General features: G+C 56.5%; 1 protein-coding gene across 1 annotated transcript; it reads right to left on the reverse strand.

Annotated features, from left to right (window-relative positions):
* Positions 1 to 21,048: 21,048 nt before the first annotated feature.
* Positions 21,049 to 23,790, reverse strand: LOC149875772 (kunitz-type serine protease inhibitor vestiginin-3-like). Its single transcript, XM_090031816.1, has 4 exons — positions 23,242 to 23,790; positions 22,641 to 22,897; positions 21,772 to 21,909; positions 21,049 to 21,540 (listed from the first exon to the last, which is right to left on the reverse strand). The coding sequence occupies exons 1-3, from the start codon at positions 23,324 to 23,326 to the stop codon at positions 21,787 to 21,789; spliced, it is 465 nt and encodes a 154-aa protein (XP_089887942.1). The 5' UTR covers positions 23,327 to 23,790; the 3' UTR covers positions 21,049 to 21,540; positions 21,772 to 21,786.
* Between the last annotated feature and the right edge of the window lie 340 nt (positions 23,791 to 24,130).

Raw genomic sequence — 24,130 nt, forward strand, 5'->3', positions numbered from 1 at the left:
ACCTGCCTGTGGGGGCTGCCTGGCTTGGTCCCTGGGGCCGGGGGGAACGTGATTGCGGTGCTGGAGGGGCAGGTGAGAGAGCTGCAGGCGGAGATGAGCAGGCGGCGGGAGCTGGGCCAGGAGGGGCAGCCATGGGGGGTCTGGGAGAGTAGGCGAGGGTCCAGGGGCCCGTGGCAGAGGTCCCCCCATGCGGTATGGGGCAGCAGGGGCAGCACCTGGTGAATTGGGGCTTTCTTTTTCAAAGAGTCAGGAGCTGGTGAGGGCGGGGCAGCCAGGGGCATCGCTAACAGGTCTAGGCAGGTCTTGCTCCCCCTCCATACCTGCTGAATTTCTAAGGGGCGGCGGAGGTTGGGGGACGTGCATGTAGGTGAGGGAGGGTGTGTCAGAAAATGAAATCCTAACTGCCCCTTTCCAAGACGGGAGCAAGGGTGCACGTCAGTTCAGGTCTCCTGAGGCAGTTGTCATTTTTTTGTGGCTTAGTCTTATGGAGAGGGGGAAGGTGCGTACAGAAGCGATGCATAAGCATCTGCTGGCGGGGCCCTGAGCAGGGTTGAACAGGAGGACGGGGGCACCTAAGTCCACCAGGGCCCCTGCTGCTGGCTTCTCTCCCACGCCAGCTCCAGCCAGTGACTGAGAGCATGGGAAAGTCCAGCTGGGAGCCGGGGGATTTAGTCAGGTCTCCACTGACACTCGTGGCCACAGCCGTTGTAGGCTCCAGTTCCTGTTGGCTGATGGCATTGCCGCCAGGAGGGATAAAGCCAGTAGATCTTGCCTTTTGCTTTCTTCCCTTGGTTCAGACTGCAGAGACCCAAAGGGCCGCTGCACAAGGAGAAGTCGGAGGTGGTGATTTACAGCCCAGCTGCGCTCTCCGCATTTGGTGGCCTGTGTCAGGTTTCTCGCTACCTATTGCTAGCCCTGTACTAACCCTCTGAAGTAAAAACCTCCCATTTTCCTGGCCTGTGGAAGCCCAGTGAGCCTCTGGATATCTGAAATGGGGCTTCACCTCTGCCCCTGTGTAGCCTGTCCAGACTCCTCCTGGTCATTGATGGGAGGAATGGATGCATCCAGCACCACCATAGGTGCGGTGTAATTACAGTGGCAGGGCCCGGACCAAATCCTGCAGTCCTGCACCTTCTTTTCATGCAAACCCACCTCAGGAGAAAACCAATCTTGAGATCCTGACATGAAGTCACGGGCATCAGAGTGGCTTTTGGGAAGTGCCGGTACTACCTTGAAGAGCCATGGCACAAAATACAGGTTCTTACTGATCACGAAAACCCAGGTGGCAACCTACAGCCCAGAAACTGGCACAGGAAGCAAGGAGAAATTCCCATATGTATATAGAAAAACATAACAGTTGGGGCTGCAAGTCAATGGGCCAAAGGCAGGGAACAGGTAAAAGGTGAAGAAGCATCAACAGTGTGGTAATATTCACTCAGCAGCTCAATTCTCTGCCACCTCCAGAAGTGCTCCCCAAACAAACTGTCAGTCCTAAAAGTGATCGAACGCCTGCAGCTGCCCCAAGCCCGGATCCAGCTTCTTCAGTCCACGTCCTGGCTGACCGAGGCAGCAAGGTCTCCAGCCGCACCGTGGCCGGGCTCCACCTGCATGCTGCTCTTTCCCTCTTACTCCAGCCCGCAGTTTCCTCTTCCTTCTTCCCTTCCCCCAGCCCTGGGAGTTTCTGGGAGGTGCAGACCAGTCTCTCGGTGAGCACAGCTCTGCAGGCTGCCCCTGGTTCCTCCTGCGGGCGCACATTACACTCACCCGGCCCTGGAGTATTTGTGTGTGCCCAAAGCACTCGGCCAGAGACAGCTTGGCTGGGGTTGGCTCTTTCCTTGCCCCACTTTGATTTTCAGACCCTGTAGAAATGGGGATGTGGATGCTCTTTCTCAGCAAGTGGAATATGATGCTAACGTGGCACAGGGACTGCTGGAACCTCGCCCCTTTTGAAGCCCCCCGACATCGTTGCACCTCCTTGCCAATGGCTCTGCTGTCTCAGCCACCCCCTGGGAAGAAGTTCCTCTTGAAGAGCAGGCTGCCTTCACGCGACATTGCCTGACATCCAGGCTGGGGTGCTCTGCACACAGGGTAGGATTTACGTGCCCCCAGGCCCAGCCAGACCCCTGGTACTATATTTATGCCATGACTCCCTGGATGGTGGCAGGTTAAGGAAGATGGTGCACTGCATCCCATGTGTAAGTCTTCCCTCAGCCAAGGGCACTGTCCAACTGCGGGTGGGTGCACCACGGAGTTCACACCCACAGTCTTTGAAGTAGCAGAACTTGCAACTATAGCTCCTGGTTTTGGGTTCGGGACCGAGCTTTATTCAGCACATCACTCGCAGCCAAGTCCGGAGAACCAGCCAGGCGTAGGCATCCTTGCAGCATTGATCAATGTCTATATATACTACGCATGCACAAAAGTACTGGCGGAAGTAGGCCTGATTAGCATGACCTTTCTGCTCCCGGGTGAGGCTCTGTGGCCTGGTCCAGGTGTAGGAAGAGGTTTCCTGGGGACTCCTGCCCAGCTCCCCCCTGCCTCTGGCCAACTAACACCAGTCACAGAACTGGGAGGAAGTGCCGGCAGTGGTGTCAGTCTGTGACGTGTCTTGTGATGTCTTGCACACGTGCACCCGCAGGAGTGTGCAGGGGCAGCGGTGGAGGGTGCAGCTCCCTGGTGACACGTGCTGCAGCACAGCCGCCCTTGAGACCCGCACAGCCCCCCGGGCAGCTGGCACATGGCAGGGGGATCCCAGCCCCACTGCTGCTCACTGCAAAACCTAATGTGCTTTAGGTTAACGTGGTTTAAATTTATTACAAGTGCCACGGCTCCATGCGAGTTTCATGCCTTGCTGTGGTTTTGTGGAGTAGGGGCAGGGGGAGCCATCATCTAATGGCACTGCTGGGAGTGAGTGGGTGAGTCAGGGAATGGTGCACTCTCCTTTGTTGTAAATACAAAAATAAAGGAACAGAATAAACGTTAACATGGTCAATCTTTTATCCTTTTTCATCACAGCACCCCCTGTGGAGGAGGCGCAGGTAATGGAGGCAGGGGTGCAGATGGCGTGCTCCCCACTCTGCCATCCCAGCAAGCACATCAGGAGCTGTGCTGGAGGGGGGATGACACAGTGGGGGCTCCTCCACCCTCTTGTCCAGGAACCCCTAGGGACTTCTGCACCCAGGGATATGAGAGGGCTTCTCTGGTCTCCAGTCTTCTTCCCAGAGCCAGAGCGAGGAGTGGGGTGTTCACACAGTGAGGACCAACTGGCACACTGCACCCCATAATGCGCGGTGGGAAAGCCCCCAGGCAAGCCCCTTTCCTACCCTGCCCCTCACCCCCACCAATCACCCCCCAAAGGGGACCAGCCACCTGAGACCCCCTGCAGCAGCCCACCCACCACAACACATGCAGCTGACCCCCAGGTTCCCCTGCACCCAGGAGCAGGGGGCAGTGGGGAAAACACCAGTGCCCCACTACCACTCCATGGCCCCAAAGGGGGAACCCCCACGGTGCTGCCCATCGGACACACCAGGCTCCCATGCACAGTGAGGGCCAGTGGGCAATCACCCTCCCACCAGATATCCAAAATCTGTCATGGGTTTTTCCCCACATTGTTCCTGGAGGGGACGAGGGGTGGAGGCTCTGCAGCATACAAGGTTGGGTGGGGAAACTCTCTCGGAAAACATGATCGAGGACTGAACAAACAGGTCGGGGAGGATGAACTGACTGAAGAAATGAAAGGAGGAGATAGAAAGGGAGAGCCAAAACTCCCAAGGGGGGAACCTGGGTAGTACCCCAGAAGAGGAGGAAGGAAGTGACGGGAAGGGGTAATCAGGGTTTCAGGTCCTTTGACGCACACTCCCTCACCTGTACGCATTTCCCCAGACCTCCACCGCCCCTTAGAAACTCAGCAGGTAACCGGCCCAGTCCAAGTGTGCCAAACAAGCTCTCATCCCCTCCCTTCTTTCTGTGGCCACCTCCAACCAGACAAAGCAGCCCTCCTGCCAGAAAACTGAGGTTCCTTCAGAAATCACAAGGTTTCCTTGAAGGCTGTAATATAAGGAAAGGGAGGGAGCAATTTAATACACTGCGGGGTCTCAGCAGAAAGGACAATTATGGAAATGAATCAGTGTGCTGCAGGGTGAGTACTTAACCTCTTGGAGTACCCCAGGGGACACTCGTTGTGCCAATGGCACTAGCAGGGAAGTCTCAGTGTTGCCAGTGGGAGTTTACGTGCTGCGTTTCACCCACGGGATGCATTCATGCTTTCCCCACCCTTGCACCAAAGAGCCATGACCTGTCACACACTGCATCTCCTTTACCCCAACTATCAGATTTAACCAAGAAAAGATACTCTCCTTTCCAAGGCCACGGTTTTATTCAAAAGGGCAGGGTTGGTGCTGCACAGCAGGACACGGGTGTAATGCCTTGAGCGCGACAAGCTCCTGCTCCTGAAGGTTTGGGAAAACACCGGGATTGTGGAGCAGTCTCTGGCAGGGGAAGGGGTTGGGAAATCTCAGAGACGTCGGCCCCCCGAAGGGTCTGGGCTCTGGGCTCTTCCCACTTCACAGACCCGGAGAGGGCATAGTTTCCAACCACCGGGATATCCTCTTAAGTTGTGGGGCTTGATTAGCAAGGCCCTGTTACAGAAAATGGGGCGAAGGGAAGGAGGCAAAGTTGTGGGGAATGCAGCTGGCGCCTGGTGGTGCACAGTTCTGACGAGGGGCCAAGCAGCACAACCTGCCAAACTGGGCTCGTGGGGTGGCCGTGGGAGGTTCTTGCACACCCGATGGCCACGTGCAGGCCTGGGAGAGGGGTACCGCGATGATGAGGGAAGGCGAGGTCAGGGTGGAAGGTAGGGAACTGCTTCCCCAGCAATGTGCCCCCTTTCCTGCAACTCAAGAGCCTCACATACTAGGACCCTGGGGCCAGGAGTGAGGACAAAGCTGGGAGCTAGCTGAAGACAGTCCCTGGGTGTCAGGTGGAGCCAGCTGTCTTTGGGAGGGCACCCGACTGTGAAGGCACTTCTCCCCCGGGAGCACTGACTGCTTTCAGAAAATGATGGGGATGGCACAGGCTTCAAGGCAAGGCTCATCGTCTCACAGTTCCCCCAGCATCTGGGCTGGCCTCTGCCTGAGGAGTTTCTTTCCAACCCCTCCCCCTCAGACTTTGGGGGCCAGCCTCTCTGTCACTGGGGCTGTGCAGTGCCGGGAAGGGCCGAGCGATAGGTGAACTACGGTTGCAGTCCCCAAGCATGAGTCCGCTTGCCTGGATGCAGACGCTGGTGGGTGCTGAACAGGTGGACGTCCCCAGACCATTCCTGCGTTGCTGGCAAAATTAGGGATCCTCCCGGAAGTGGGTGCACTGTTGCTGGGCCAGTTTAGAGGAGTGCAGGAAGGTCTTCCCATACTGCGGGCGCCAATGTGGCTTTTCTTCCGTGGGGCTGAGCTGATGCCAGGCCAGGTGCCAGGATCGGGGGAAGCTCTTCCCACGCTCCGAGCACCAGTGTGGCTCCTCCTACACGTGGATGAGCCAGTGTTTGGCCAGGCTGAAGGTGTGAAGGAATCCTCTGCTCTCTTTCTCTGTCCCCAGGCCTGAGACCTCCCCTCCCCCTTCTGGTGCTGCGGGGGTCCGTCGTTTCAGTTCCCCACCGAGGTCCCTGCCGGGCCTGTTCGGTGAGGCTGGGCCCTCCACCTGGGGAGTCTGATGTCTTTTAAAAAGGCTGGTCTGTCTCAGCTTGGTTTAAATATTTCCTGCTTCTGGTCGGAGCCAGGTGATGGGGTCAGAAAGGTATTTAAGGGTCAGGTCACCTGGTCTAGGTGAGCACTGCTTCCGGAGAGACGTTTTCGGAAACACTAACAGAAGCATGGGCCTCCAGAATCCCCCGGATGTACCTATAAATAGCTTACCTGAATTTAGCCAGGAAATCAGAGCAGGGGTTCCCAGGGCCCGGGCCAGGAAGGGCTGGCTGCTGGTCTGCAGGAGGGCTGGCTGCCAGACCAGAAGTGACTGCAGACTGGCAAACCAGGGACTGGAAGTGACTGGCATACTGTGTACCGGTAGCCACCATTTTTTATGCTGTACTCAGTACAGTACGCAGTAGAAATAGGGGTTGGCTGCTTGCCCACGGTATGCCGGTCACTGCTGGTTCACAGTTGGCCAGTGCACGGTCACTTCCCGTCTGCGGATTGCCAGTCCTCAGCATAAAAAGGTTGGGAACCCCTGATTTAGAGTTATGTACCTTCAGATTTGTATCAGAAGGGCCAACGAGACAATTCTGTTTTGCTCAAGTTGGGTTTTTTCAGCATGTCGTTCTGTATTCCTTCCTCCCTCTCTCCCTCTTTAAGCAATAAAGTTATCCGTCATAGCATGCCTTGCTGTAACTGCTTATGTGGCTGAGACTTGCCTCTATAGCCGCTTTACTCAGCTGGCTAAGGAGGGAATGGCTTTTTTACTTTCCTCCCATGCAGGAGGCTACTAGTGAATGCTTGGGGCTAAAAGAAGCACCCCAAAAAGTCACAGTACACTAAGCACCTCTAAGGTCAACAAGTTCTGAGTACCCTGGGTGGTACAGAGCCCTAACAAAGACGAAGGCCCTTGTGGTGGCAGCAGTTACCCCATGCTTGTGGGTATGCTCCCAGAAGGGACTTGGCCAGATGCAGGCTCCCCAGGGAAGGCACCTGAAGCATGGTTTTGGTCAGGCATGGGGAGGTGGGTAGCTCAGCATAGAAGCGCCCTCTATTGGCCCAGTGCAGGTCTGCCCTCAGTTTGAATACTGATGTCGCTGCTCCCCCATGTGGACAAGCTGGTGCCAAGCCATGTTGGAGGACTGGGTGAAGCTTTTCCCATTCCTGTCAGCACCAATGGGGCTTCTCTTTTGTCTGGATGACCTAGTGCTGGACCAGGTGGGAAAACTGGTTAAAGCTCTTCTCACACTATCAGCACCGATGTGGCTTCCCCCCTGTGTGGATGTGCTCATGCTGGGCCAGATGGCAGGACTGAGTGAAGCTCTTTCCACACTCTGAGCACTGATGTGCCTTCTTTCCCATGTGGATGAGCTGGTGTTGGGTCAGGTGGGAGGATCGGGTAAATCTCTTCCCACACTCCGAGCACTGATGTGGCTTCACCCCTGTGTGGATGAGGCGGTGTCTAGTCAGGTTAGAGGATTGGGTGAAGCTCTTCCCACATTCTGAGCACTGATGTGGCTTCTCCCCTGTGTGGATGTGCTGGTGTTTGGTCAGGTAGGAGGACAGGCAGAACCTCTTCCCACATACCGAGCATTGATGTGGCTTCTCCCTGCTGTGGATGAACTGGTGTTGGGTTAGGAGGAAGGACAGGTGGAATCTCTTCCCACACTCGGAGCACTGATGTGGCTTCTCTGGCATGTGAATTAACCTGTGCTGGGTCAGGGTGGAGAGACATCTGAAGCTCTTTCCACATTCTGAGCACTGATGTGACTTCTCCTGATGTGTGGATGAGCTGGTGTCAGTTCAGGTTGGAGGACTGGGTGAAGCTCTTTCCACACTTGGTGTACATGTGGAGCTTCTCCCCAGTGTGCCTTATCTTGTGATGAGCCGGGAGTGATGGGCAGTTAAGGCTTTTCTGGACTTCAGGGCAGGGGTGGGCTCTGCCCCAGTGATCAGCAGTGAGCTCCTGCTTTCCTCTGAGACCCTCCCTACTGCCTTGGCTGGGATGCAGTGCCTCTTTCCAGTGGCTCTTTAGGTTTCTCAGCTCCACATACTCTTCCTTGCACCCAGGGCTCTTTGGGGGTTCTGCCCCTTCTCCACTCTCACGCCCAGCTGGAGATGGTACCTGATTCACTGCCACATTCTCCTTCCGATTTTGGGGCCTCCCTGGACTCTTGTTCCATTGCTCTTTCTCGAGTCTCAGGGAGTCCATCTCACCCAAATCCCCTAGGGAATTCCACAGTGGCTCCAGGTCTGCAGGACTCTGCTTCTCAGCTCTGCTCAACACCCAGGCACCTGTTGCATGGGGAAGAGAAACTTTAGATTAGTCCTTACCCAGCTGGCAGAAGGCAAACACTGCTATTCCTTCTGTTGGTATGGGCCTCAGAGCAGGCCTGGACCTTGGCACTTGTGTTCCCTCAAGGAAACAAGGTTTTCCTGCCAAAACCCCATGTACTGGGTGTGAGGGAGGGGCAGGTCCCTGTGCTGGGCTAATGGTCCCTACTCCAGAGAGTTCAGAGCCAGACTCTCAGAGGCCCACTTGTCAGCCACATCACCTCTAGCCCAGATGTAGGACACGTGCGGTAGGACAGTACCTGAATAGCTTCATGTTGAAATGGGTTGAGGAGGCGTGGAGGACCTAGAGCTGTGGCTCTCTCTTCTGAACAGAGCAGGGCTGTGCTTCCTGCCTGTTTCCAGGACAAGGCCTGGTGCAGGGAATGAGCCCATGAAGCTTTCCTCTGCTGATGGGTCCAAGGTGTCTGCAACAGGTCTAAGGCCTTGGCATGAACCAGAACCTGGACTATGTGTTGAGTCTCAGGCTTCATGTAACTCAGGGCCCCAGACACAAAACACAAAGGGGGCAATAATGGTGCAAACCATGGGGGATTCACTTCCCCCGATGACCTGAAAGCTTCTGAAACCTACCCATGCCATGGAGCCATTTGATGCAGCCTGAGACCAGGATGAAACACTTCCTGGGTTCCAGGTAACCTGATCAGGAGAAGCCAAGCAAAACCTTAGCTTCTTTCTTCTCCAGCAGTGACAGCTATATAGAGCTATATCGAGCTTCTGCATACCATCCTGATTTCCACATGGGGCTACAAAGCCCATCATGTTCTGGAAGAAGGTGGTAGAGAGGTATAGCTACCTTGGGCTGGGGAATCAACTCTTACGCAGTTGAGGGAAGATGGAAATTAAAGGTCGTGGTATCCCAAGGATAGCAGATCTGGGCTGAAAAATCAAGACAGAAAACCTGATTGCCCCCTACCATCTGTCATGAGAGGCAGAAGGGAAGAGCTGCTTGTCTTCACATCGTTGAAATTCAGGGAGTGCGAACAACACCTGCCAGGGCCATTACAGCATAACGTACTGTGTTTGAGGTCAGCACCCTGCAAGGGCAGCACTGGGTGGGTCTGCAGTTTCCAGGTCCCCCTGTCACTCTGGGCCTGGAGCATCTCTGAGAGTGGAGTAGGGTGGAGGGGACAGACACAACTCACCTGGCAGCAGGTCCTCTGATCTGGAGATTTCCCCACCGTCCTCATCATCATAGATTTCATAGATTTCATAGACATTAGAGCTGGAAGGGACCTCGGGAGATCATCGAGTCCAGCCCCCTGCCCAAAGGGCAGGAAGTCAGCTGGGGTCATAGGATCCCAGCAAGATAAGCATCCAATTTGCTCTTGAAGGTGTTCAATGTAGGTGCTTGAACCACCTCCGCTGGCAGACTGTTCCAGACCTTGGGGGCTCGGACAGGAAAGAAATTCTTCCTTATGTCCAGCCTGAAACGGTCTTGCAGGAGTTTGTGACCGTTCGACCTCGTCATCCCTTGGGGCGCTCTGGTGAACAGACGTTCCCCCAGATCCTGGTGGTCACCCCTGAGAAACTTATAGGTGGCCATCAGATCACCCCTGAGCCTGCGCTTTTCCAGGCTAAAGAGTCCCATGGCTCTCCGCCTGTCGTCGTAAGATCTGTTTTCCTGACCTCTGATCATGCGCGTGGCTCTCCTCTGGACTCTCTCAAGCTTCTCCACATCCTTTTTGAATTGTGGAGCCCAAAACTGGACGCAGGACTCCAGCTGCGGCCTCACCAAGGCCGAGTACAAGGGGAGAATGACGTCCCGGGATTTGCTCGAGAAGCATCTATGGATGCACGCCAGGGTTTTGGTCGCTTTACTAGCCGCAGCATCGCATTGCAGGCTCATGTTCATCTTGTGGTCAATGATGACCCCCAAGTCTCTTTCTTCTGTAGTGCTAACCAACGTAGCACTGCCGAGCCTATAAGGGTGCTGCAGGTTTTTCCTCCCAAGGTGGAGAACCTGGCATTTATCAGTGTTAAACACCATGAGGTTCTCATCTGCCCATTTGCTGAGCTTGTCCAGGTCAGCCTGGATCACCCGCCTATCTTGTGGCGTGGATGGTTTGCCCCAAAGTTTGGTGTCATCGGCGAACTTGGCCAGTCCACTCCTGATTCCAATGTCCACATCATTAATGAAGAAGTTGAACAGGATGGGTCCCAGGACAGAGCCCTGAGGGATCCCACTGGTCACAGGGCACCACGATGAGTGACTGCCATCGATTACAACCCTCTGGGTCCGACCACAGAGCCGGTTTCCCAGCCAGCGGATCGTGGTGGAGCCAAGGCCACAACTGGCCAGTTTGGCCAAGAGGTGATCGTGGGATACCAGATCAAAAGCTCATCACTCACTTTGATTATCACAAGGGATGCTATCCTGATCACCTCGCTTCTGCCTCCCGTTCGTGATTAGCAACCGCCGGACGCCACTTCATTGCCAGCCCAACATGATTAGCAGTCTAATCCTCTGCATCTCGTTTCTCTCCTCAACGCTCACTGTGAGTAAATAAATCTCTACCTTCAACTACTCTCCGCCTCCGTGACTATCGCCTCACCTCCAGTCTCTTCGGGCAACGTGAGCTGGACTCACGTTCGCCGTCCCATAGGGAGCTAACCGGCTCTTCTAACCCACCGTCCCGGTCCCTTGCTCTGCAATTGGACAGCAGTGTGACATGTTGTCACGAACAGGATTCACGGATCCGCTGGTCGCTGTCTGCCCCTGGGGTTGGGGCTGCCGTACCACCGATGACGATACACAACTTTGGGCGCATACAAGTTAACACTCTGCAAGCCCGGCCCCAAAAGACTGCTGAGGGTACTTGTCTCTAAAGAAGGGCCAAAAGGAACGGGCCTTCGAGGGGTGACCAGCTGCTCTCGGCTGCCTGCTCTCAGACCCCAAGACCCTGTTCCGCCCAAATGATGAGGGGCACACTGTGTCCTTGAAGAAAGTTAAGGGGTATGGGACGGGAGACCCCACCCCCATGCAGACATGGGCCAGAGGTCTGCCACATCTAAAGATCTAGACGCTCCCATACCGGTCGATAATTTCCGTTGCCTGCCTGTAAAAGAAAGCTCAAGGGGGCACGAAATGGCCGGGGATCTTATCAGCGACCTGGAGATGCACGGGAAAGCCACACACAAATGGACTGGTCCGACCTGGGATAAACATAAGTGTCTGGGTATCCACTACCAACACTCTGTACATGCCATGCGCTCATACTCCGATCTCGAGTCGCAGTTTTGTGTGGCAGTACAGCAATCCACGGATACAGAAAAAGAGGAAGTGCCTCCAGCAAAGAAGGTGCAGCCACCCAAGGCCGCACCTCCCGCGCCGTCTGCCCCACCTCCGCCATATGGGGGCCAGGGCGTAGAGCCATCAAAAGTGGCTCCACCTAGCCTCTACCCGAAGCTACCTCCCCCACCTGACTTGCCGCAACCCATCACGGCCCTCCCGATCAGCACCACTAAGGTCACGGTCGGGTTAGATGGGCACCCAGTGACGATGACCTCCTGGCGAAGCAGGTCCCGGGCAGAGATCCATGACCTAATCACCTCCACCACACGCCGTCCAGGGAAATGGCTGCTAGTCTAGCTGACCGGATGGTTATAGATTATGGCTACGACTGAGCTGATCTAGAAGAAACCACCATGATGTTACGCAGTCCCATCTGGACGTCCGAACTGGGGGGAGTGAATGCTGCGGTCCATAATCACGATTGGCCCATACCCCTCCCAGCGTTGGTGATCATGGTGCTATCAATGACACCACACACGGTCCATGAGGGGCCCCGGTCTACGGCAAGCCGGGGACGGGACTCATTAGCCAACTACATTGTAGGGTTCAGTTACTACCATTGGGACCCGACCATGAATCCAAGGGGGCAAGGCACGGCTGCCCAAGTGCATGGAGTGCACCTCCAGCAGTACCTTAATGACCCGGGTTCAGTCCCAATACTCTTGGCAGGGGTCACCGTTGCCTGCAACCTCTACTGGCCCAACAATCCCACTTCCCGGCTGTGGCTTCATACTTTCTGTGGACTACTGGTCAGCAGCATCCCGGAGGCTACTCACAAACTGCCAGCGGACCCCCCATCGAGCGGGCCCACTCCGTCTGTAATGGCTGCCTATCCGGATAACTTTGACTGCAGTTCATGTGACCGCCCGCACGACCACGCCCAGCACCAGGGCCGGGAACGTGAGCCCCAAGGACCACTGCACCGGACACCAAGGGAGCGGGCCATGTTTGGGTTCTTCCTAAACTGAGGAGGGATGAGCAAGCAGCAGATACGCTGCCTAGATCAAGACCTACAGCACGCTGTGTATCTTAATCGCTTAGGCCTTGACTACCTCCTGGCGACAACGGGGGGATTATGTCAAACCTCAGGAGGCATCTACAGCTCTGCCCCTCGCCTGCCCCTTAACCCACATGAGAACTTTGCGGACTGTTGCCTGCGATCCCACATCGACAGTTTCAACCTCACCGATGTTTTAGGAGGAACAGACGTCGCTCGCAACCTCACGCACCAAGCTCGCAACGTAGGGTCAAACCTTGATTGGACGTTCGACTGGCTCAACATGTTCGGCCTTGGACACTTGAAGAAACTAGCGCTAACCGCCCTGATTATTTGCGCGATAGGTATGGCCGTTTGTTGTTTGTTCTGTTTTTTCTTACAATGGCTAAAGTCGTGCCTGATTCACCTATCTGCTTTTGTATATACACACTTACCCAGTGCTGACCAAAATAGCTATGAGGCCGTACAAGCGCCATATAACAAAAGTAAATATGATGCTATGGTCTAGACACAGTCAACCCTTGCTGCCTCGCGCAAGGGGGCATGTCACGCACAGCATAATGGTGGCATCGATGCGCGAGGCACCAAGATGGCGAGCCCCGCCCTTCTTCCCCGCAACCATCACAAAAGGGTAAAACAAACAATGCCGTACCACTACTTTTGTTATCAGAGCGTCACCAACATAGGTGAGGTCGGCCGGTCTGCAGCGCCAAATCAGGCCGGGACACAGACCCTGAGAGGTGATAGGTGAAAACAGGCAGCTCACCTTGAGCGCATCACCTGAGTGATATAAGGAAGCGCACAGCTGCACCCTGGAGAGGTCGTTCATCACCCGCTTCAATTATCACAAGGGACACTAGCCTGATCACCTCACTTCCGCCTCCCGTTCGTGATTAGCAACCGCCGGACGCCGCTTCATTGCCGGCCCAACGATTAGCAGTCTATTTCTCTGCATCTCGTTTCTCTCCTCAGCGCTCACTGTGAGTAAATAAACCTCTACCTCCAACTACTCTCCATCTCCGTGACTATCGCCTCACCTCCAGTCTCTTCGGATGACGTGAGCTGGACTCGCGTTCGCCGTCCCATGGATAGCTAACCGGCCCTCTAACCCGCCGTCCCGGTCCCTGCGCTGCGATCGGGCAGCAGCGTGACACTTTTATGATTTCTTCTTGCAACACAGAGAGATTAGGGAGCTCAGGCTCAGGAGGTGAGCTAGCTAAAGCGGCAAGTACTGCTATCTCTTTATCATAGGGGACATCTAAATAAACACCGTTAGGAGAACAATAGATAGTACAGCCGAGTTTACAAAGCAAATCTCTGCCTAACAAGCGAACAAGGACTAAGGAGAAAGGCATGTTGATTAGAAACAGGACTGAGAGAATCATGTAATGGTTGGGAAACAGGATGATTTGAAATTCCTACAGCGTTTACAACAGCAGAGGAGAGGCGAGTTGTGGAAAATGACCACGTCCCCTGCCTCTGAACCGTCCTCGATGGAAACCTCAGCTTCTGCCCCTGCCTAAAGTCTGTAACTGTAATGACATTAGCTTAGTTTCCGTGGATTCCTTTTTCTTTTCCTGGCAGGTTGTACGATGATTTGCAATGGTGACTAGTTCTGCAAGTGGCTCAGTCTGCCAGCCTACAGCAATTGTGCACAACTGTTCCTGGACTTTAGAAGGAAGTCCCTGGACAAGAGTGGAAGCAACTGCTTCTGGGGCAGTTTCAGCTGCATTTTCAATACCAGAATGTCTTTCAGATACTAGTTTCAAGCGGTCCATGTAGTCTGCTGGGGATTCTCCTTTATTTTGTTTACAGTTATGTATTTTGGCCCAGTCAGTTTTCCTGGGGCAAATTTTAAGCACAGCCTCAAGGAGGCATCTTTGGGCATCTGCTAAGTAATCTCCAATTCCAGGGTCTTGAGTAGGCCAAGTCACCTATGCAATGAGGCGGTTGCAGACCTCAGAGGGCAGAGCACTTCTTATTAATTGGTTCAAATCTGCCCATGTTGGATCATAACATTGGATTACAGTGTCTAATTCATTTTTGAATTTTTGGGGTTCCTCTCTGATGTTGGGAAATTGTTTAACAAGGTTTAGGAGATCTCCTGGGGTCCAGGGGACAGGACTGTGATTGTAGTTTCCCCATTTGGCCTTGCCCTGGAAGTTGGCGTAAAGGCATATGCTGAGCCTTTTTAGATTTTAAAGAAGGGGCTGGACCGTACTGGGTACCAGACCTTAAACAAGAGGAGGGGGTTAGATTTCAGGAGACAGATGCCATGCCCCCGTGGACGTGGGCATGCCCCGGGGGCAGGTGACGGTTGTTGAGTGATAGTTCCATGGTGAGGTGGGCTAATCTTGCCGGAAGAGTCTGTTGGTGTCACTGGGCATAACCCTAGGTAACTCAGAGGGATGGAAGACCATGAGTGTCGATGAAGTCCTTCTGCTCTGGGCTCAGACGAGCCAGGACCCCCCCTTCGCGACCTTTGTAACCCTTTCTCTGGCGCCTGTAATCTCCTGTCCTTCTGGAAAACAGGTGAGCTAAAACTGTTATCTGTGGAATGCAAGGGCACCGCTCGGAGAGAGAAGGGAGGAGGGAAAGGGGAGGAAGAGGGGGGCCAACTAGTGGAAAATCACTGCAGAAAATTGACCAAGGTATAAAAAGAACACTGTTGCAGGGCTAAGCGCGCAGGATTTGAGACGATACAGTCTCCCTGCGCCTTTTACTTGAGCTCAAATAAACTCTGTCTACTTCTCCCCCCAGTGTGTTTATTTGGCGCAACGCACCAAATTGTTGCCTCCCTCGGGCACCTTGTGCCGGCAACAGTTTTTGGCGCCCAACGTGGGGCTCAAGGCTAACATTTCGCCTTGCCCGGATCCCTCCTGGGGTCGACAACTTGCGGCAACAACCGACGCCCAGCGCGCACCGGTGGTTTCATCGGGGGCCTCGGCAGAGACGTGGTTTGATCGACCCCAGAGGGCACAACGGTGCAACGCGCTCTAATAGTGGAGAAGCAATCATGGGCAACGGTGTGGAACCGGTCCCTCGGACAAGGTAGGATAAGCTCAGCAGTCTGAGCATTGCCTGTAAGACCTGGGGATGCCCAGTGTCTCCCTGTAGGACCTGGGGATGCCCAGTGTCTCCCTGGAGTATGGGCAGGGACAGAGTACGGTTGGCAGGGCACGGTGTACACCCTTAGAATGAATTCTGACTAATTGGAAACCGTTTAAGTCAGATTTAATGACTAAAAATAATTTTAAAAGGTTTTGTACAGTGGAATGACCTCAATATCAACTGGAGGATCAGGAAAGGTGGCCTCCGGAAGGGTCAATTAACTACAATACAATCCTCCAATTACTCCTGTTTTGTCAGCGAACGGGTAAGTGGAATGAACATTTGTATGCACAATTGTTTATGGCTTTACTAAATAAGACAGATATTTTGCAGAAGTGTAATTTGACTCCGACAGGATCGGAAGTTGTCAGTGTTGAGTCTCAGCATTCCTCCCAACCACTGTAATGCCAGAGTCGGTGTCCCCTTCGGCTTTAACACCTCCTCCATATAAAGATCAGATGCCCCCAGTTCCAGAGATCCCTCCCTCAGTGGGATTTTACCCTTTACTTACTGAAACTGTAATAGCCCGGCCTGGGGCAGATGGGCGTGCAGCCCAGACCATGCAAGTATACACCCATGTACCTTTTAATCCGGTGGACCTGGCAGCTTTTAAGGCACAGGCTGGAGAATTTTCAACTAGCCCGAGTAAGTTTATCTCTGTCTTTGAGGGATGTTTAGCTAGTCACAAGCCTGATAGGGATGACTGTAATATCCTTATGCTAACCTTATTATCTGAAGTAGAGCGGAATCAAGTTATTTCCAAAGCAAGGGAGGAAGCACAGCGGAGGCATGAGGGATCCCGTCAATGTTCCTGGTCTGGCAGATGTGGTTCCCCTAGCAGACCCTAGATGGGACCCTAACAACCCTGTGGATCATACCCGTCTTACCTCTTGCAAAAAAAGGGAAGGCTTAATGGGTATGTCTGTAGCATAAATCCTGGAGACTGCAAACAGGGCGTATACCCTCAGAAAGGAAGAAGAAGAAAAGAGACAAGCTGGAATGCTAGTCGCAGCGGTACAGGCCGGAGTCAGAGAAAGGCCACAAGAAGGCGGGAGAGGCAGAGGTACAAGGGGTCGTGGGCGCGGGCGCCCTGGCCCACAAGAAAGACGCCTGGGACGGAACCAGTGTGCCTTATGCCGGCGAGAGGGACACTGGGAGAATGACTGCCCAGAGAAAGGGAGAGACTGTACTCCTGTGATGACAGCAGAAGGACAGGGGTAGGGGTGTCGGGGAAACGGACCACCCCACCCCCCGAACCCCAAGTAAAAATGCGGGTGGAGAATTCAGAAATTGATTTTTTGGTAGACTCTGGGGCGGCACGGACCGCTGTAAATCAACCTCTTCAACTTCCCGTAGCAGGCTCTCTCACCATGGTGAGTGCCACGGGAAAAAGGACTCAGTGCCCAGTCTGAGCAGTGCTCCTGCAGAATGGGCTCTGGGAGACCGGGCTCTTTCTCACAAATTGGTCTGCCTTACAGATTGCCCAACACTCCTGCTAGGACGAGACCTGCTTTGTCGATTAGGTGCATCACTGCATTTTACCCAGGATGAAATAACCCTCGCACTGCCCCCTGAAAATGCATGGATAATGACCCTCACGGTTGAACCCTCGGCTATGAACGCCCCCCGGAGTGGAACCAATGAGAAGACCAGGTATACCCTTTGGTGTGGGCAAGGGGGGGTCCCTGGAAAGGCTACACATCAAACCCCCATTAATATCCAACTACTGCCAGGAAAAGGTCCAGTACGAATCAAGCAGTACCCAATCAAAAGGAAGCCAGAGAGGAGACTACAGACCGTTCCCTGAAGTACGGCATACTGCGAGAGTGTCAGTCAGCCTGGAACACTCCTCTCTTGCCTGTACTAACGCCTGATGGCACATATCGACTGGTGCAGGACCTAAGGGCGGTTAACAAACGGGTTAAAACTATTCATCCCCTCCCCCCAAACCCATATTCCTTGCTGGCCTCCGTAGGGGGGCAGTATACTCATTTCTCAGTTCTTGATTTGAAAGACACTTTCTTTACGATTCCAGCTGACCCCTCTTCTCTGGAGATATTCTCTTTTGAATGGGAGGACAGAAAAAGGGTTAAGAAACAACTTTGTTGGACAGTATTAGCCCAGGGATTTAAGAACTCTCCCACCCTTTTCGGCCAGTCCTTAGCTAAAGACTTGGAGGAGTGGAATAATGAACATGAAGTCCTCTTGTTACAATATGTGGATGATTTATTAATTGCTGCCGTAGATTTAGGAAACTGCCGGCTAAAATCACCTCTGGTATACCACTTCCATTTCTCTAGAAACTTACAACTTTTATGGCCATCGTGTGTGTACATGTACAATGCTGGAGTCCCTTTTGGTGGAGCCGGTATGTCTTTAGACTCTCCGCTCCCCATATCTTTAAACTCAGTTCACACAGGTCTTTCATACAGGAATGGCTTATTCAGGTTGTCCGGTCAGGTTGTGAGATTTGCTAGCGGCACAGGGATGCTGTGGCTAATGTCCAAAGACAAGACTCCTCTGCAATAACGGCACACAGTGTAGTTACTCACGGTTAGACACGGCTCATTATGAGGGTGGGGAAAGGGTCCACTGTCCACTGGGTCACGAGGCTCCAGTTGGGCCCCTTGCATTCGAAACTGTCCTTCCGGACAGCCTTGGGGCGGCTGAATCCAACCTTAGTCTCAGACCTGGTCAATTAATACTTTCAATTCACCCAAGGGAATTTCTGCATTGAGGCACCAGGTTCAAACTCCTGCCTTAATGCCACAGTAAGCCTCCTGAACTTTATTGGACTTCGAGGATATCAGGTGGCTCGAAATAAAGCTCAAATTGCTCTCCCCGAAGTACGATACCTGGGATTTCACATAAGGCAGGGGGAGCGCAAGCTTTCAAGTGAGCGAAAGGAGGCTATATGCCAGGTTCCCACCCCAAGCAACCGTAAGCGGCTCAGGGCGTTTCTCGGCATGGCAGGTTTTTGCAGAATATGGATCCCTGAATTTGGACTATGGGCAAAACCACTATATGACTGTGTAAAAGGGGCAGACCATGACCCCTTTCATTGGACTCCAGAAGCCCTTCTGGGGTCCCTGTCCCAACAGGCTCCCAGCCACCCCCACCTGGCCTGCCTTGGAGGTTGCTCCCCTGCAGCTTGCAGCCCCTGCAGCCTGGGTCCATGTGCCTGCCTTGTCCAGCCGGGCACAGGCCTGGATACGGGCCTTCCCTAACCAAAGGGAAACGCTCTGCTGGCCTCACCCTGCCAGACCCGCCCCAGCACTGTCACTTCCCATGAAAGCATAGCACTGGCTTCTCAGAAACGTCGAGTGAATTCAAATCCCGGTACAAGATGTGCAGTTGCAGCTCTCCGACGTGGAAGCCTCTGCTCTGCAAACCGGACTGGCCTGGCTGCTGCGTGCGCTGCCCAGGATGCGAGGATCTCCTTTCTCATCGCGTGCAACTGTGACCAGGCACAGGCAGCTGGACGTGAGACCTGGCCGCCCCAGGGAGGTGTGGGGGAGGTGCTGGAGACCCCTTGTCACTCCTGTGCCCATCTGCCAAGCTGTCCAACAGCAGGTGCACATGTTGCAGGTGGAGAAGTCCGGACGAGGGCCACAAGCGGAGGACGGTAGCTCTGTTTGCAGCACTGGTGAGGCCAATGCAGATGAAGCAGGTGGATGAGAGCACCCAAGAGATCCCCGGCGGAGGTCGTGGCCCTGCTGCAGAGATAGGCAAACCCCACCTAGTCCAGACCAATGTGACCAGAGGGGAAAATCCCTTCTCACCCCCAATAAATCCCGTCTTGCCCCCAGCGCAGCACTGGCATTGGTCCGAGCCTGAGCGCAGGGGCAAGACCCTCTAGCCAGGACCCTGCAGGGTTGGTGCCAGCAGGAGCATCGGCACAGCCCGGTCCCATCCCCAGCCTGGCCCTAGTATCAGCCTCAGCTTTGGAGCGAGTGGAGCTTGGCTCGTGTCAGGGATTCAGGAGTAAGGCAGCTAGGGGAGTGCGGGCACCCAAGGGCACTGGTGTTACGACCCGTGTTTTCAGGTGCAGAAATGTTAGGGGCTGAAGTAATGGCCCAGGGGCCTGGCTCTCAGAGCCCTGTGGGTGCTCAGTGCTGGATGGGCACCCACAAACCAGAGACCTCTCCAGAAGATGCTGCTCCTGCCTCTGCCGACAGGACCTGGCAGCAATGCAGGCAGGTCCCCCCGGGGGGCAGCGCCGACCCACGGAGGCCAGCAGACGCCTGCAGGGAGGTGGCTGGGCTCGGATCCAGAATCCAGCCTCCGCCACCCGCAGCCTTCATCCATCTCTACATGCTCCCGTGGTCCCTGAACATAGCCAGGATGCAGCCAACATGGGCTCGCTGCACAGCATGGGAGTGGTCCTGTCCTGCATGATCTGAAACACAGGAGGGCAGCGTCAGAGCCCCGAGGCCCACCTGGAGCTGGGCCCACCTCGGGTCCCTCTCTTCCCATGCCTCCCCTTGCAATGCACTGGTACCTCATCTGTACCACCCGTCTGCTGGGGTGACCTCTCTCTGGGGAATAAGCAACCACCAAGCCTCCTCCCTTGCAGCCAAGCACAGACCAGGCACCGCAGACTCTGCTGCCCCGTCCTCCCCCGGCCCAGAGCCCTGGGAGTGGGGCTGCCCCAAGTGCTTGCCTCCAGCATGGTCAGCACGGTCTTCCCAACAAAGGAGCAGTACGTCTCCCAGGGGAAGCAGGCCTGCTGCCGCAGTGCCAGCACCTGGTCCTGATTCATGGAGCATGCGATGGATGGATGTGGAGGAGAGCGGCGCTGGCCACTGTGGTGTCTGCAGCCCGGGCAGAGCCTGGCCTGCACCCCAGGGATGGTGCCCTGGGCTGGGATCCGAGTACTTGAGCACCCGCCATGGGCAGCCCTAGGGAGATCAGCCCCAGCTGGGAGCCTTGGAAGGAGAGTTTGTGCCTGGCAGGATCTCAGTGCCTGGATCTCACCATTTCCCTTTGACCGATATGGGGACTCAGGTCCCGTACACCCTGCCCCAGGGCAGGCCTCCATGCAGCAACGCCAAACCTGCACGTACCAGTACCACTGCACCCAGATCTACTCTTCCCCTGCAGCTCCTCCTGCCACCGGGTCCTCCCGCTCCTGCGCTCCTGCTCTCCCAGCCGCGGCAGGCATGGGAGCCCCTGTGTGCTCCTCCCTCCCCGCCCCGCACCGCTCTGCCTCACGGGGAGGAATGAGTCTTCCCCCTCTTCCGGGGGAACAGTCCCACGCACCAACGCAGGCGGGACCCACGGGCTGGGCAGCAGCTCTGCAGAAAAGGACCTGGGGGTGACAGGGGACAAGAAGCTGGACAGGAGCCGGCAGTGTGCCCTTGGTGCCAGGAAGGCGACCGGCATCCTGGGCTGCATCAGTAGGAGCACTGCCAGCAGATCCAGGGCAGTGATTCTTTCCTCTATTCAGCACTGGGGAGGCCACATCTGGAGTCCAGTTTTGGGTGCCCTGGTACACAAAGGATGTGGACACATTGGAGAGAGTCCAGCGGAGGGCAGCAAAAATGGTTGGGGAGCTGGGGGACAGGACTGGTGAGGAGAGGCTGAGGACACTGGGCTGATTTAGTCTGGTGCAGGGAACCGCGCTGCATTGCCCCACACTGAAGAGGAACAGTTGCCCCATCAGGGAACCACCAACGGCCTTGCTCGGGCCCCAGAGGTTCCTGCTTTGCGACCACGGGCTCCCCCCTCCCTCCGTAGCACCGGGAAACTGTGGGTCCCAGCACACACCCAGCACCGGGGCCTGGAGGTCTCTGCCTCCCGCCAGTCCTGGGACCATGTGCCCCGGGCAGGGCAAGCAACGCCCCTTCTCTCTGCTCAGGGCTGGGGCTGGGGGTGGAGACACAGAGACAAGAGACTCAGGAGAGAGATTGCAGGAAGATGCAAAGCGGGGTCTTTATTGCATGGAGGAAGGATCTGCTATGGGGTGGGGTGCTGGAAGCAGACCCCCGCTCCTGGAGGTCACGTGTCACATCCATGTCTGGAGCCACAGGAAGAGTCCATGGGAGGGTCCTTACCCTGTGGCCCGGCTCTCGCGCGGGGTCACTCTCAGGGCTGCCCTGAGCGGGGAGGGAAAGTCGGTCAGAGCGGAGAGGGAAGAGTCAGGGGGCAGGAGGCTCAGCCTGGTGCCCCACAGCACCCACCCCGGGGGGCAGCACAGAGACCCCCATGGCATGGCCCCATCTCCATCCACCCGCCCCACCAGCCCAGCCCCTACCCAGCCATGAGATGCACAGGGCTCACAGCCCAGAGAGCTGAAGCAAGGGGTGCGGGGGGGAAGAAATCCCTACCTCTCCACACAACCCTCATGCAGACGGTGCCACAGCCACTGGGGCAGCATTCCTGGCTCGGGGCACAGCGTTTCTGAAAGCTGCACCTCTGTACACAGATCCCAATGCCCTTGGGCGGGGGGCATGTGCTGGGTCTCCCTGCGGGAAGAGGTCTCCGTGTCAGGCTGGCAGCACTGCCCCACCTCAGCCGCCCCCAGCCCAGCCCCTGCCCCAGGCGCAGAGACCACTCGGCGAACAGGCTCCACCGCGCGCCCACGTCCCCCTGCCTGGGGGCAGCGTCCGGACTTCACTGAAACAGCGCGTCACATGTCTGAACTTGGGGGTGCGGGACTGCCCAGGGACGGCAGCCGGCAGCGCGGGGCTGGGGGATGACGGCTCTAGGACAACGGGGCCCCTCACCCTGTTTCCCCGCTCCCTGCCCATCCAGGGACCCCACTCCGGGAGCAGCACCAGGGTCCCCTGCAGCTACAGCAGGTCAGGCCCCAGGTCCTTGCACATCCCTGGCCCTGCCCGAGCAGCTCGGCCATCACTCCTCGTCCCACCTTCAGCTTGCTGCCCACAGGCCCAGGCACACGCCTGCTCCTGGGGGAGACAGTCCCCATTCCTGCACACCCCCATCACCCAAGGGGCGAGCACCATAGTGGTCCTGGCGGCTGCAGGGGAAGCAGTGGCCAGGGTCCTGGGGGAGCCTGTGGGCCTCTGACCCAGAGCAGAGACGGGCACAGAAGAGGGCAGACGCCCTGCCTGGGGTCACAGCCCCTCGCCCTCTCTCCAAGCCAGGCCAAGGTCTCTGGGAAGGGGTCACAAATCCCTGTCCCCTCCTTCCTCCTTCACCTGGATTGACCTTGGCCATGGGCCACATGACTCACCCAGCGGCGCGCTTCCCCGTGCCTCCAGCCATTGCCTGGTGCCGCAATGCCTCTCGCAGCCTCCAGCTCTGGCAGGCTCAGCCCCTTGCCGCCCACCTCGCACCTCTTCTTGCAGGACTTGAGTCTCCAAAATCTGTTTCCATTTCCACGGCAGCCGCCGTAAGTGAACTCTTGGCAGGTCCTGGTGATCACGTTGTAGTAGTAGCGTTTGAGGTGCAGCTTGCAGGGGCCGCGCTCCGGGGGGAGCCTGCAGATGTCTGACCCAGAGCAAAGACCGGCAGTGAGAAGGGGCAGGAGCCCTGCGCAGGACCGCAGCCCCTCGCCCTCCCCTGCAGCCCAGCTGGGTCCCCCCGGGGCCGTGGCAGCAGCGTGGGACGTGCGTGCGCAGGGCTGGGGGCCCTGGGGAGCTGGCAGAGGTCCCCCGGGCAGAGGGACGTGGCTCACATGGAGCTGCACCTGCTCCTGGTCCAGCAATGCCCTCGCAGCGTGGCAGCTCGCACCCACCTGCCCGGTGCTCGCACCACCCCAGAATAGGGGGCAGGAGAGAGGGGCTGGGGCAGGTTTGGGGGCTCAGAGCTGGGGGCTGGAGGGGGGCACTCACCTGGAACGAACTTCCCAGACGCAGGCTGCAGCCCGGCCCAGAGGGCGAGGAGCCCCGCCAGCACCAGGACGCTGCCCCACTTCATGGTGCCGCCGTGCCCAGCGCCGGGCCCAGCGCCGGGCCGGCCGGGCTATATACCATCACCGGGCCCGGGAGCGGGGCCCTTGCAAAATGCCCCGGCTCCGCTTCCTGCCCCTCCCAGGGGCACCGGGAAGGTTGGGAAAGAGCCCTGGGGCTCTGCGCAATGGGGCTGGGCCCGGCTAACGGCCGGCACGTGGGGCTCGCGGGCTCCCTGCTCTGCCGGCCCCAGGCAGCACCAAGACCACCGTTGCTGGTGCTTGATGCTGCACCTGCGCTGCCCGACCGGGGCCGAGAGCCCAAACTGCTCAGCCTCTTCCCCCAGGCTGTGCCTGGCCCCAGAAGCGCTTGGCTTAACGCCGGCGGACTAAAGGAGCCTGCGGCAGGGAAGGGACCAGCTTCCTGCCCCACTCCCTGCCCACAGCCTTGGTGCTGGAGACTATGGGCTCAGCACCCTGCGGGGGCCTGGCCAGCTGCACAGGGGCTGCTGCGGGCGGCTTTCCTGGGCACGGGTGTAACGAGGGCAGGAGGTGTGGGCTGCAGCTGCTGTTCGCACAGCATCGTACAGGGGCAGGAGAAGGGGGAGGTTGGTGAGAGGTGCCGGCAGGGGCCGTAGGCTCAGGCGTGTGCACTCGCTCGGGGTCCTACCGGCCTGTGTCGCAGCGTAGGTGAAGTTTTGCTGTTGCTCTTTGCCGTGTGCTCGACCCTGCCATTTGCTATGCTCAATAAATGCTCTCTTCTCTGGTTCAAGCATGAGGACCTCGGTGCCACTGCCCCGCACTGCCCTGCCGCACAAGGCTCCCGCAGCCCC

The sequence above is a fragment of the Crocodylus siamensis genome, chromosome 1 (assembly GCF_052110815.1).
Source record: "Crocodylus siamensis isolate JL-2025a chromosome 1, ASM5211081v1, whole genome shotgun sequence".
Classification (NCBI taxonomy): Eukaryota; Metazoa; Chordata; order Crocodylia; family Crocodylidae; genus Crocodylus; species Crocodylus siamensis.